The following is a 13,581-nucleotide window of genomic DNA, read 5'->3' as shown; positions in this document are numbered from 1 at the left end:
AGCAAATTTGACCAATGACTGATGAAATCTGTCCTCTAGTTCAGATATTATCTTTGTCTCTCTTTTTGTCTCCGTTTTTGATGCTGACACTGGTCACTTACTCACAGACAAGCATCACTTTCGGTCTCGTAAGCATTATGAACACACAGATGTAAAACCCACACATATATACACACACACATAGACACAAATGCATATGCTGGTTGGCTGATCTCATAGAGGTCATGTGGCTCGATGGCTCTTTGGTCTCTTGTGTTATTTTAATGTCCGCTGTTTCACATGAGGGGACACACACACAGCCACACCTGACAACATGACAGAGGGCCCCGATTCCCATTCCCATGGGAGTGTGTGTGTCACAGTAAGAGTGTGCAGATTGGGGGAACCAGTTAAAATGCAGACAGAGTGAGAGCCTCACTGTTTGTGCATGTATGTGATACAGATATGACAGGCTCATCAGTCACCAATGGCCTTTTTAACTGTTCTCCATGGGGACACCTGACCTTTTCACATGTTGCCAATAGCAGCTGCATGATGAATCAATTGCCTTAGCCTTTGGCTCCTGGTAGCCTCCAGAGTAAGTGCATGAGATAGCATTCTCCCCGTTAAGACCCATGGAGCCCAGAGTTATGAATTAGCATTTGTAGAAAACTTTTGGATGGATGGATGGATGTGGGGGAATTAGAAATGTATGAGCACAAGGAGGTAATAGGAGAATTTAAGGTCAGAGCACTGGCCACAACCTTTCTGTCGGCCTGCACAGGATGGATAGCAAGGGGAAGGAAAAATGTGGAAGCACAAGGCCAGTAGAAAGATTAAGAGGAGGGCAGTGGGAGGAGATAGACACTGAGCAAATGGAAAACTGCACTATTTTTCTTTTTTTTTTGTCTGCCTGACTGTGTGGGTTCGGTGTGTCTGTGAAGGAGACCAAGGGAGCGAGCGATATGGGAATATGAAGCTCAATATGATGGGCTAAATGAGGTGTAATGGCAGTAACATAGAGCGACAGCAACTGGGCCAGTGCATTAAGGGGTTAACCAAGGCCAGGAGTCACTGACCTCCCTCCCTCCCCTGAGACAGCATTATCTCTCAGTAAGGGACACACACACCACACACTGATAATGAAGATGTGGTTTCAGGAAAGCCATATTTTTCCATTCAAGAATGTTTTGACGGGAACTTCAACACCAATATCACCATTAGAGCAGAGCTGGGGACCGTGCTCAAGTTTTCTAGTCATGTAGTCATGCTCTGTAAAACTGGTCAGACTCTCAGCAAAACAAAATCTGATACCTTTAGGCTTCGTTGCACAGCAAAACATAATTAAGTGAGGGCTCCATAATAGTTTCATGTGGAGGAACTTTGAATTTTAAACATCATATTCATGTAAGTCCCAGCGTAATAGTACCTTTTTGTGCATGCATAAGTGTATTTCTGGTTTGTTTTATGCATATATATTTGTTTGTCTGAGAGCGGGAAACAGAAACACAAAACATGTTTGAAAAGAAAAATACATTTCAGTCTTCAGGTGAGAAATTAGAAATATTAGCATATTTATTACAGCAACATGAGAGACATTAGAATGCCTACACCCTTTACAACAAGCAATGCAGAGGAAACTGGCATGGGAACAAATAAGCATTGCATGGTGGCCAAAAAAATTAAAATAAAAAAACAGAGAGAGAGAGAGATAGAATAGGAGGGCAAGATACAGAAAGAAAGTCTCAGATGAGAATCAGTCATGAACATTAACAACACAGACCTGGAGGGGAATGGAGGACAAACACCACATTTGAGATCAAGCAAACCAACCCACAAACCTGTGAAAAGTGACATACACCTCGGGTATTGAAATGTGAAACTAAAGTGTGGGTCTGGCTTAGGTTTTCTTAAATATTCTAAAGAGGAAGTGTGGAGCTTGTAAAAAGGGAGAACATTTTCACCATTTATCCATTGGTTCAAACCTTAAAAATGCACTGGTTTTGCAAATGAAACAATTGTGCATTCAAATGTACTTGTAAGCCAATCATATCCATCATTTTCACTTAGTTTTGTTCAGTAATTAAAATAAATAAACACAGTAACGTTGTTTTCTCCGTCCACTTTAACAGGTCATCAGGTTTGAGGAAACATTTTAATACTACTTTTCTTCTGCTCACAGGAATCATGGTGAAAGTGCTACAGCACGAGATCTCTAGGATGTTACAAAACCATGGTGTTGATGTGAGGTCATCTTAAGAACACAGATAAATACTACCTGTACATACACTTTACTCCTACCTCCTGTATAGGGCAACAGAAAAGAACAATAGCTCAGTTAATAAGGCATCTAAAAGGCCAGCGGTCAAAGGTCATCCGCTAAAGTGAAATCATAGGGTTAGTATGAGTAGAATGAACAGACTCTGTACTACTCTCTTTGGCTCCGCCCTAACTGACTGAAAGCCCCACCCCTTGGTTACTGTTGTTAGGCCTGTTCAACTTTCCATTCTAGCACAGCATATATGCAGCTTATATTGATAACAGTGGCATTTACCATTTAATTTCTTACAAATTCTTAAGACGATGCCGACCCAATTACCAGTGGTCGATATTTGAAAAAACACTATAGCTTTAAGTGGCCATGCTGGCAGTTTATAATGTAGCTTATAATATTACTTATAAACACACAGTTTAAATGACTCCTTTTAATTTTACTTTTGTGTGTTTGGTTTTTGGGATGCTCTTACTACATCGCCATGCACAGCACATAAGCATGTGAAGAAATGCAAAGCTAGACAAGTCAGCTGTGCCTTCAACTGCTAAGCTATGATTGGACAACTGTGGGTTGGGTTTTACAAATGTTCAATGAGTGGATCAAAATTTAATTTGAGGATTTCCCTTACCTCAGCCTCTCCCCATCCCTCTGTTTCTTATCCAGACAAGCACTATTGAAAGTTGTGTTGTACAAGGAGACAGGCTTTGAAAGTGCATATAGTCAATGTTTAAGGTAGATATGCTGAATAGGCTAGTGTTTCCATAAAGAAGATCCATTCTACTCATTCTAATGCTATGGTAGAAACTGCAGTCACTGTCACCTGTAAATCCAAGCTGAAGCTTTGCACCATGCTACATTCCTTTGTTCAGACCAACGAATCCCCTCCCTTCACTTTTCTCCCGTTTGACCCGCCCCTGAACGAGTACTTCAGAAATCTCTTTTTCACAATAAAAGTACATCATAGTCATCATCATTGTTATCATTACAAACATTCTAACATTGGAAATCAACACTGTACATATTTTACACTATGATACAATCATATATACTGTACCTTATGCCACTGTTGATCCTATAGAGTACTACATGTTTTAAAATTGACTTTGGGAATCCACTACAAGCAGGTTTAGTGCTATTAATGCAGTGCACATAAAAGAGGGTCCCATCACATTCAGCCTCATAATGAGTGTGATAAGCAGCAGTTTCCTTCTGACAAGGTAAATCCAAGAAACCTGTTTATTTGTGTTTTGCAGTGAACATTGTTCTATAAATTCACCTTATGGACGTGGGTTTAAAACTAGGGGGGCTTGAAGTAGGTTGGCCAGACTGATAACAAGAAAGTGACACAGTACAAGACACACAAATAACCTTTAAGTAATATTTAGCCTTTCTTGGTGGAATAGCTGAAAATTAACACTGCATATATTTAATCTTGTTGACAAAAAGGTTTATTCTCAATGCTCCTTGTTATTAGACTACATGGACAAAACACTGCACTGTAGTTGTTGTGGCTGGCTGTTTTTAACCATCCAGCCATAGGAACCGATGAAGTGAAGTAGTAGGAATGGTGGTGTGTTGCGCAGATGAACATTTTGGGGTTACTGTACATGGCACACCACTGTATAACAAGTTACATGTTCTTAACCATATTAACTCTATCATGACCTTTGAACCACCTTTTGCTCAACACCAAAAACTATAACACACCTAAAATATTGGAAGGCAAACTCTTAGGCAGAACTTTTTCCAACAACATTGTACTTTACCTGTATAATAATATTAATAATAACAATAATACTGTAGCTGAATAGACAATGTTGTTCGAAATAGTCAGCCAGGTATGGAAGAGTAAACATTTCTGTGCGCCAACTGCACCTTAAGCAGATTCTGCTGTTACTTGCTACTCAGTTACATCATAAGTGCAAGCACACAATTCAAGGTGCACTGGGTCTAGTTGCTGTGGAAGTGTGTCTGAAAGCAGTCACTAGGGAAGCCCTTGTCCTGGTCAAATACACATTTAAAGGAATCATTTTTCCATACTACATGAACTAGCAAAATCTACAGCCCTCTCTATTTCTAAAGGTCCAGTTTACAGTACCAGTCCCTCTCACCCCCGCACATTCATGTCAGTCAGTGGCTTACTATATCCAGAGAGCAATGGAATGGGCCATACATGTAATAGGTAATAACTCCTATTAGGTTGAACAATACTGTATAAACCTCACCACCAATACAAACGTTAGGTCCATCTCTACCGTTGTGGGACACACAGTCCATATAAACATATATCTACACATATACATTTCATCTGACCCTTTTTAAACTCTTCAAGGTGAAAACTAAAAACAAAAAAATGACAGTAAAAACCAACTGTACACCTCACAGAAAGTGATAATTTTTTTCTAATTAGTTTTTTTTGTCATCTTATTTGTTAAAAATGTTTTTTTTTTTCTTCTTCTGTTGAGCTGATATGATGTGAAAGGATCTGGGATGCTCTACGTGTGGCCTTGTTGTTGGACATTTGTCTCTCTGTTGCTCCGTAATGGTGGTTGTGTGCTAAAGCCGGTAGTGCCCATTGAAGGTGGAAAGAATGGTGAAACTGCGAGTACAGTAGCTGAAGGAGTCAAGCGTTTATGTTGTCTCCGTCGTAGTGTGTCAAAATCAATGGAGGCCCGAGCACAGAGTGTCCAATATAACTCCATCTCAGTGGGGAAACTCATCACAGGAGCATCCAGTTAGGCTCTGTCTCACTGTGTGTTTATGCAGAAACTGTTATACTTGAACATGCGTCCCCTGGGTTTGCAGGTTTTGCACACTGGACAAAATCTTCTTTTGGTGGCCGGCCAGATTCACACCCATCTTAGCCAATTCACTGCAAGAAAGACAGAAAAAATGCAAATGTTTTTCATATTAAAAGTTTTTTTTTGTGCTTCAAATGTCAAGCCAGTTGAGAGGTTTTATGTTCAAGATACTGTACTTGTGTAAATCCTCTTCTTTAATTTCAATGGACAATCAAGGACTATAATGACTCTTACTTATATTCTTGACCTTTTGATCGTTTTGTTTAACAGAGTTAAGACACAATCTGTCTGTACCTGACACTGATGTAGAGGACTGAGTCCAAACTGATGTATCCAGCACTGGAAAAGTTCTCCTTATACTGGCCCATCTTAATGGCCTCCAACCACTCATCCACTGTGCTCACACTGAACTCTGGGGTGGACGGGTCCTCCCTGCTAGGATACAAAGCAAACTCAGTATCTACCTTGTGCTGAGGTCATTAGTTCTTGTCCTTGTTATTAACTCTAACTATAATTAACTGCTATAATCCACTAAAAAGGGGGCCTAGTGGCTCAGTCGTAGAGCATTTGGTGGGCATACAGAAGGCAGCGGGTTCAAATTCCACCCCACCAGGTATGGCTCCACCCAGCCACCAAGGGTGACCCTGGTGCTGGTCCAGAGCCCAGAAAAAATGGGAGGGTCGTGGCAGGAAGGGCATCCATCATACAAACCACATGCCAAATCAACGTGCAGAGCATGTTCCGCTGTGGCGACCCCTGACAGGGCATTGATTTAGATTTTTGTTTGTTTTTATAGTGCTGGATATTCCTTTTGACAGAAAAGTTTGCATTTTGCAACAGCTGCAACATAACAGAAATCCAAATTAAAAAGAACCTGAACCTTAAACTTTAAATTTTAGCACTAGAGATTGAGTGTCATTAATGATTCATTTCCCTGTTGTCCCCCAACACAAGCTGACACCCTTTGCCTCTGCTTGCTTTCTTTTCTTGTAAATGATCTGTGTCTGTTTATATGTTTGAACACAGGCCTGTATGCATGTGCACTCACATACTGTACAGTGCTGTATGCACTTGCCCTAAAGCCATCGTATATTGTTTATGACCCTTCTATAAGACTTTCTGTCTACAAGGAATTGTTAGTGTTACTTTTGAGGTTCTGTTGTCTTTTGAGTTGCTGGGTTTGGGTTGTTTTTTCAGTAGGTATATACTCAGACATGACTGAAACAACCCCTGCTAATGCTGGTGTAATTTCTGAGCACTGCATGTGAAAGTATTCATTCATTCATTATAGCCTTATTCCACTGACCATACTGAGCTGTTGGCCAGCTCTCTGAGGCTGGCTGGGTTTCTGATGAGCTTGTCCAGGATTGTGACAATCTGTCCAAACTTTGGTCTGTCACTGCGTCCCTTCTCCCAGCAGTCCAACATGAGTTGGTGCAACACCACAGGACAGTCCATCGGTGCAGGAAGACGGTAGCCCTCATCTATTGCTTTAATCACCTACAGGGAGACAGAGGAACATATCGAGTTCTGTGATCATTTCAAGAAATGGAAACAAAAAAATATATTTCCATATTTATCAACTGAGGAAGATAATACATCTTTATTCTTGCAGGCACCAGGATGGGTAAAGCAGTAGCTGAGAGGTTTTGTGTTTGTGACTCACATCTTGATTTGACATCTCCCAGTAGGGTCTCTCTCCATATGAAATCACCTCCCACATGACGATACCGTAACTCCACACATCGCTGGCTGAGGTAAACTTCCTGTAGGCTATGGCCTCTGGAGCTGTCCATCTGATTGGGATCTTCCCTCCCTGGAGATGGTTTGCAACAAAGTCAGCAACGCATTCTTGGCACACAGAATATCACCCTGAACTAGATGTTTACACAAATAGTGAAAATACCGTCTGTTTTAGTGGTACACTTAGCCACACTGGCTAAGCACTATAATAAATCTACAGTAGGGCTGATTAAATGAATTACAAAATGCTACCTGCAGAGTAGACTGGTGCAGCACTGCTGTCAAGACCAGTGACATTGCAAGTGAGATAATACACTAACGTGATTAAACAGCACTCTTCTCTAATCAGCTCTCAACAAAACCTTAATTGTACTTTAGCGTTTGTTGTTGTACTTTGATTTGCTACATCCTTTTCTCCTTCCGTGCTGCTCAACCGTTTGTTGTTGATGATGCACGGATCAAAAGGATTCCATACTATGTAGACAACAGGCAGTGAAACTTCACACACACGGGCACACACACGCACACACACACACACACACATGCACACACACTCACACACACACACACACACATACATGCAAGCACACACACAGGACCTCTATAGCTTTTTAACATGCTGCAGCTGCCTCCGCTCCACCTAGAATTTGCCATCTCTGCTTGGTCAAAGTCAAATAAAAGACAAAGCTGCAAAGTCAGTCGGCACTGTACTTTTGTTTCCACCACCCCCTGTCCACCCCTACCCCATGTTAATTTTTTTTCTTTTCTTAACAGCTCTCACAGGATCCTTCCCCTCTTCCCTCATTCTTCTCTTTCCTTCTCTCAGCCTCCCTAGATCTCAGTCTTATTTGATATCCACTCCTCTTCCTCTGTCTCTTCCCCATCTCTGCCTTGGCCTCTCCCTTTCTCTTCCCCCCTCCATGCCTGAAGCTTTCCATCTAGGTCTCCTGACATCAGTGGGAGTGTGTATATGGTTGCAATAGAGCAGTCAACGGCTGATACACTCCTCCCAGGGCAATGCTAATGCCATATTAAAAATAACATCCCCAACACTTCCTATGAATATGAATAATACCATCTCCTCGTGGGCATTTTAGATGAGTTACTCCACAGTGGTTCAACTCACTGAAGCTTAAATTTCTTCATTCTCTCTGAGAGGATGGTAATGTTACCAAAGACTTCTTTGATTTGACTGTATAAGCAAAACCACAGAGAGGGATGGAAGAATATGTGCATGGATTCATACTATGCATGCGTTTTATTTTGCAAACTGTGTATGTCATCAATCATATGTACTGACATTACACAAAAATGTACAGCATAACCGACTGCACTCTGTAACACAGGGACAAAGTCTTAAACCTTTGTCCAGTCAGTACACAAACATGTCCTATATATTAGAGTAATGTGCCAAGTTCTGAAAAAAGACAGAACTGTGTATGTCTTATTTTAAAACTGGGGCTTCTCATGCAACGACTCTTTTCTCTGAAGATAACTATGGCTGCGATGTGCTTGACATACCAGCTTTTATCTAACAAGCAGGTTCTCACACATCTTCAAAACATGTTATTGTAATGTAGCTTCATATTCAACATATTTAAGGCTTAATAGTTAGTGTCTCACCAAAACAATATAAAAACCTTAATTCAGCAACTGTAGGAGCAAAGTGATTATAGCTGTGGGTCTAGCACAAATTCAGTTTCTTTACTTAGAGTAAATTGGGTGGTCTCTTGGTCACAGGAGATTTTTTAAGAGGAAGCACGACTGTGAACTGTGACCAGTAAGAAAAAACTTATCTACTGCTACTTTTTATACTCCTGGTAATTGTGAATTGATCATGGATCATTCTGCTCCCAGGGTCTGTGGTCTCTGTCTCTGTCTCTCTCTCTCTCTTTCTCTTTCCTTATGTAGATCTGCTCATGGTGACAGGGTTGTGGATTAGGTGGAGGTTTATTTACACAAACTGGTTCTTTCTGTTTTTTGTTGATCTGAAAATTAATGAATGCACATATTTTAAAAAGGTGATCCACTGGTCTATTCTGGATCAGAAATAACAATGTAGAGGTCAGTGGGTGAATGCAAAGTATTTGCCAAAAACATGTTTATGACAGATGCAGCCTGTAGGACTTTGTCTTACCCTTGTAGTGTAGGCGGCCTCTGGGTCGTCCTCCAGAACCCGACTCAGGCCAAAGTCAGACACCTTACACACCAGGTTGCTGTTGACCAGGATGTTCCGAGCCGCCAGATCCCTGTGAACGTAGCTCATGTCTGACAGGTACTTCATACCTGAAGCGATGCCACGCAACATGCCGACCAGCTGGATCACTGTGAACTGGCCGTCATGTTTCTGAAGAGAGACGCAGGAAGAATGATGAATGAATATACAGTGAACAATGTAAATGCTGACCTCAAGCCGCAGAAGAGGTGGTATAGTGATTAGTGCTAGATTGGTCCTTCAACAACCTCAGCTGGGAATGAAGGTTCAAGCCAGAATTCAAGTGACCCTTACTGACGGTGTTCCATGCTTCTGAAGTGTCCCTGAGCGAGCCCCTGAATCTTTTCCAGCTCCCACTAACCCTGGGCTTTGACCTCGCTCTGGAGGGTGGCAAGCGCAAGATGAATTTCTGCTCCCAGGGATCAATGGAGGATCACATTAAAATCCTACTTGCGGAGGATTGGATCTGACAGAGCAGACAAAACTTTCCTCTCAAAGACCAATCCTTTGTCAAACCAGAGCTCACTGGATTTCAGATTTGAGCTTTCTTTGGCAGAGAACAGAGGCTGTTGATCGATGGCGGTCCAGCTCACCTTCCTCTGCCAATTATTTCTGCCCTGGGCCAACGGTTGCTGTTAAAAAGCCATCCGTGTTATCAGTCATCCTCTGTCCTTATATCATCTCCCTTTCCCTGTGTCTCTTTGTTCTCTTCATCCATCTCTGTCTCTCCTTACTGTAGGTCTCAGAGAGAGAGGGAACTCTGTATTACGTCCAGATTCATTCTCCATCTATCTATCTATCTATCTATCTATCTATCTATCTATCTATCTATCTATCTATCTATCTATCTATCTATCTATCTATCTATCTATCTTCCTTCATCTTTCTGCATCTGTTCAATCCCCCCCCCCCCCCACACACTCCCTTTCTTCAATCATTCTCTCTCCCTCTCTCTCGGCAGCTGTGGAGTAAGTTAATTAGCTGGTGGTTTTGTGAGATGCTGATTGATTGGACTGTCTAACAAACCTACAGACTTCCTCTATCAATCTGCCCACCACAGTGCCTTGCCAGGAAGGAGGACGGGTGGGCAGGGCAGGGAAACAGAGAGGAGACAAATGCAGGACAGGGGGTTTAGACAATGAAATGGAGACAGATGTGAAAAGTGGAAATTTAGACCTTTTGGCAAATTTTGGCATATAAGTTACGTTTTTATGCTGAAACTTTAAGAAAAAAGAAAGTAAAGAACAGAGAGTGACTGGCAGGCTAAGAGAGGAAGAGCTTCCCTGACAAAACCATGGTTTTGTTATTTATGAGGGAGTGCTGCTTAATAAATGCTCAGCATAATTAAAGACACATATGGATGCCAGAAGCACGGACGAGCTGTAAAACCCATAAGCGAATTCATAATTATATTGAGCCACAGTGGACACTCTTTATGACCCTCATTACACTGTATATTGTAACACACAACATGCATGTATCTGTGAATGTGTGTTATTGTAAGATTTTGTGTGTGGGCATTCTAGGACATTATGCTTGGACTTTTATTTCTATCTTTTTCTTTTAATCCATCAGATTTCATTTCATTTTGCTTCAGTGTCGCTGATGTGATTGGTGTCTATTTAACGATGGGCCTATCATCACGGGATTAATAGCTTTGGGGCACTGCAGTGATTTTACTGGCTGACAAACAACTCTGAATATGAATGGAGGGGACATTCAACATGAGGCACACTAGGACTGCAACAACCTATTCATCTACTGTAGGTGAATGCAAATCTCCATTTAGGACTGCTGGAAAATCATAACTGTTTGCCACATATGGTATTTTTGTATGTGCATCAAGACTCCTGACAAAATACATCTGCAGGTTTGTGATATGTTTCATAGGACTCATTCCCTAAAAACATCAATTCATGTAATGATGTACTGAGCCACATTCTCTTTTAATCTAATCATAAATGCCAATTTTAATAACAAAGTCATGCCCCCACAGCCTTTCTTTGATTTTTGTCACTTGTTCACTGATAAGCGCCTCAGCTATAACCTTGAGTAAAATCTGCTTTTCAGGTTTTACTCTGGTAATATTCTGGCATGAATTTAAACTTGTTCTAAAAACAAGCAGTTTTTTCAAACTGGCCTGTTTATTAAAATCATGTTCAGAGACTTGTTTGTGCTCAATGTATTTCAATGTATTTCTGTTCACTCAATCATTTGCATTGATTTTCCTTTAAATCTCTGTTATAATTTGGAAATGAACTGTTTGTTTTTTCATCCACTGACAGAGCAAATATTGCACATAAAGCAATACATTTTCTTTTTTTATTGCCTATTTGTCAGCAGTCTGCTACTGTTTCTGCTCTGGGATATGGACACTAAGTGCACTTTATAAACCCAGTAAGTAACATTGTGTGATGTGAGTGTGGAGAGGCCACACATCTATCTAAATGTTTTTGTTCTCAACCTTTTCTGTTCATACTGACAAAAGAAAAAGTCCAGTATCTGTGCAGGATATATGCCCATGAATTCACTCTTTTACTGTTCAATCACCAAAATTTCATCATGTATCTCACTGTGAATAATTACAGATAACAATAGACATCTACTTTCACTGTGCCATTTACTGAAGAACTGTTGCATTTTTCATATTGGAAACCACAGTAATTTCAGTTGCACATTGGTAAATGGCCACTTATATAGCGCTTTTATCCAAATCGCTTTACAATGTTGATTCCCATTCACACACACCTGATGGTGGTGGCTGCCATGCAATGTGTTTTACCATGTAGCCAGGAACAGGGATTGAACCGGGGACTGAACCACTGACTCTGTGGTCCGTGAACAACTGCCTTACCAACTGAGCTATAGCCACCCCAAAAGTGATCTTAAGCAGTTGTTCTTTTTGAGGTTCAAGTAAATCTTTTCCAATTCTTATGTGGTGATTAAATACTCAGAATGTGGTTTAAAGCCAGTTTTTAAACTGATCAGATTAAATGCTGTAGCTAAACTACAGTCCTTGGTGAACTTTCCCAGGTTGAATTCTCCACCTTTGGGACATGATAGAAAATTTCAGTCAGGTGCCTTTTTATATTTTTAAAAGAATGTGCCATCAAGTATAGTAATTTGGTGGAATGGATTTTACCATTTCAAACACTTAGAAGCTGGGACCTCATTTTTCAAATGGCCTTCGTAAAGACTTTTGGCCCTGACTTTGGGGCGGATGTGAACTACGTATTATATTCGTGACTCACCTTGAGGAAAGTATCCAAAGATCCATTTTCCATGAACTCCGTTATGATCATCACTGGCTTACCTATAGAGACACATAACAAGGCAGCTGTTATAAAGGCAAGATTACAAGCAGGAAAGAAACAAACTATAAAGAGATGGGGACAAAGAAGTAGTGTGAGTCCACAGCTGTGACCAGCCTTCCTCTCTGTCTCTCTGCCCCTCTCTGGGGGATAACATGGCATGTCGTCATCAGTCACACTGACAGCTTCTAATCAGCCCTCTCCATAAATGCCAGGAGATAATTAGAATGGACCAATCCACCAGAATATCTGTGTGTGTGCGCGTGTGTGTGTATGTGTGTGTATAAAGAGGCCTCCTGAGACCTCATGAATACTAATCAGCCTCAAGGGGAAGGGATTTGTGGTCAGAGCGCTATGCACCTGCACCTGCATGAAAGTGTGTCTGTGTGCATGTGTGTGCGATAAAGATGTGGTTGACTGACGGGCCCCATGCTCGATGGTCCCCTGCATGGCATCTGGTGGGGTTTACAAATTATTAACAAAGTACCAGCAATCAAATGTACACACACACACTCTCACATCAAAAAGCAGCAGTTGTCCTTGTCTTATAGGGCTCTCCCATGGCACCACCCCCTACAGTCGAGCTTTGCCAATCACAAACAAACACACAGTGTGCATTCACAGATGACTGTGTGTGTGTGTGTGTGTGTGTGTGTGTGTGTGTTTGTGGCTTGTGGCTTGTAAACACAGAATTCATCAGTTGTGATAATTAGGTCACATTTTAACAATCAGACTTCAGAGAAAAAAACTACAGGGAAAGATAAAGACAGCCCAAGAAAGACGTTGAGTTGGAGGTGTGCCTATGGACGTTTTTTAGAGAAAGCTGAGATTATGGGAAGAACTTTCTTTTTCCCCCAACAGAAGAGGTCTCTCAAACCTGCCCTATAATGTTGCTTAAAGCAAGACAAGCTTTGCTAAAGGGCCGTCTTTCTTACAGAGTGAATACTGAAGCAAAACTGATTTTTCCTCCCGATTTTATTTCTCTTTTATTTTTTCTTTATGTTTTTAATGTGTTTACTCTTAGTAATATTTACTCTGTTCATGTAACTGACTTTGCATTTTTGTTTCATCGAAATATTTCAAACCTTCGAACTGCAATGGGGCTAATGGGGAGACACATATAACCAAAAAAAAAAAAAAAAAGATTGACTTAATAAGATGGGAATGGAAGATAAATATGAATGAAAGAAAGGTGGATCAGAAAAGATGAGGACAAAAGAAAGAAGGTTTCGAAGAGGGATGAGAAGGGGGGGTCAA

At 41.0% G+C, this 13,581-nt stretch overlaps 1 protein-coding gene across 3 annotated transcripts in view; it reads right to left on the bottom strand.

Annotated features, from left to right (window-relative positions):
* Window positions 1-1,528: 1,528 nt before the first annotated feature.
* The window catches only part of epha4b (eph receptor A4b), a 79,077-nt gene continuing 67,024 nt past the window's right edge, over window positions 1,529-13,581 (bottom strand). The window contains exons 14-19 of one of the 3 annotated variants that reach the window (XM_067474590.1): window positions 12,265-12,326; window positions 8,936-9,145; window positions 6,722-6,871; window positions 6,362-6,555; window positions 5,350-5,487; window positions 1,529-5,126 (exon numbers count right to left, since the gene is read on the bottom strand). In XM_067474590.1, the coding sequence (XP_067330691.1) occupies window positions 5,027-5,126; window positions 5,350-5,487; window positions 6,362-6,555; window positions 6,722-6,871; window positions 8,936-9,145; window positions 12,265-12,326 (854 nt within the window). In that variant the 3' untranslated portion in view covers window positions 1,529-5,026. Of the gene's footprint in view, window positions 5,127-5,349; window positions 5,491-6,361; window positions 6,556-6,721; window positions 6,872-8,935; window positions 9,146-12,264; window positions 12,327-13,581 lie in introns of all 3 variants that reach the window. The other 2 variants (XM_067474592.1, XM_067474591.1) reach the window with 2 other exon arrangements.

This window comes from Channa argus, chromosome 14 (genome assembly GCF_033026475.1).
Source record: "Channa argus isolate prfri chromosome 14, Channa argus male v1.0, whole genome shotgun sequence".
Lineage (NCBI taxonomy): Eukaryota > Metazoa > Chordata > Actinopteri > Anabantiformes > Channidae > Channa > Channa argus.
The sequence above is the reverse complement of the archived record's forward strand: the minus strand, read 5'-3'. Positions and strand labels throughout refer to the sequence as shown.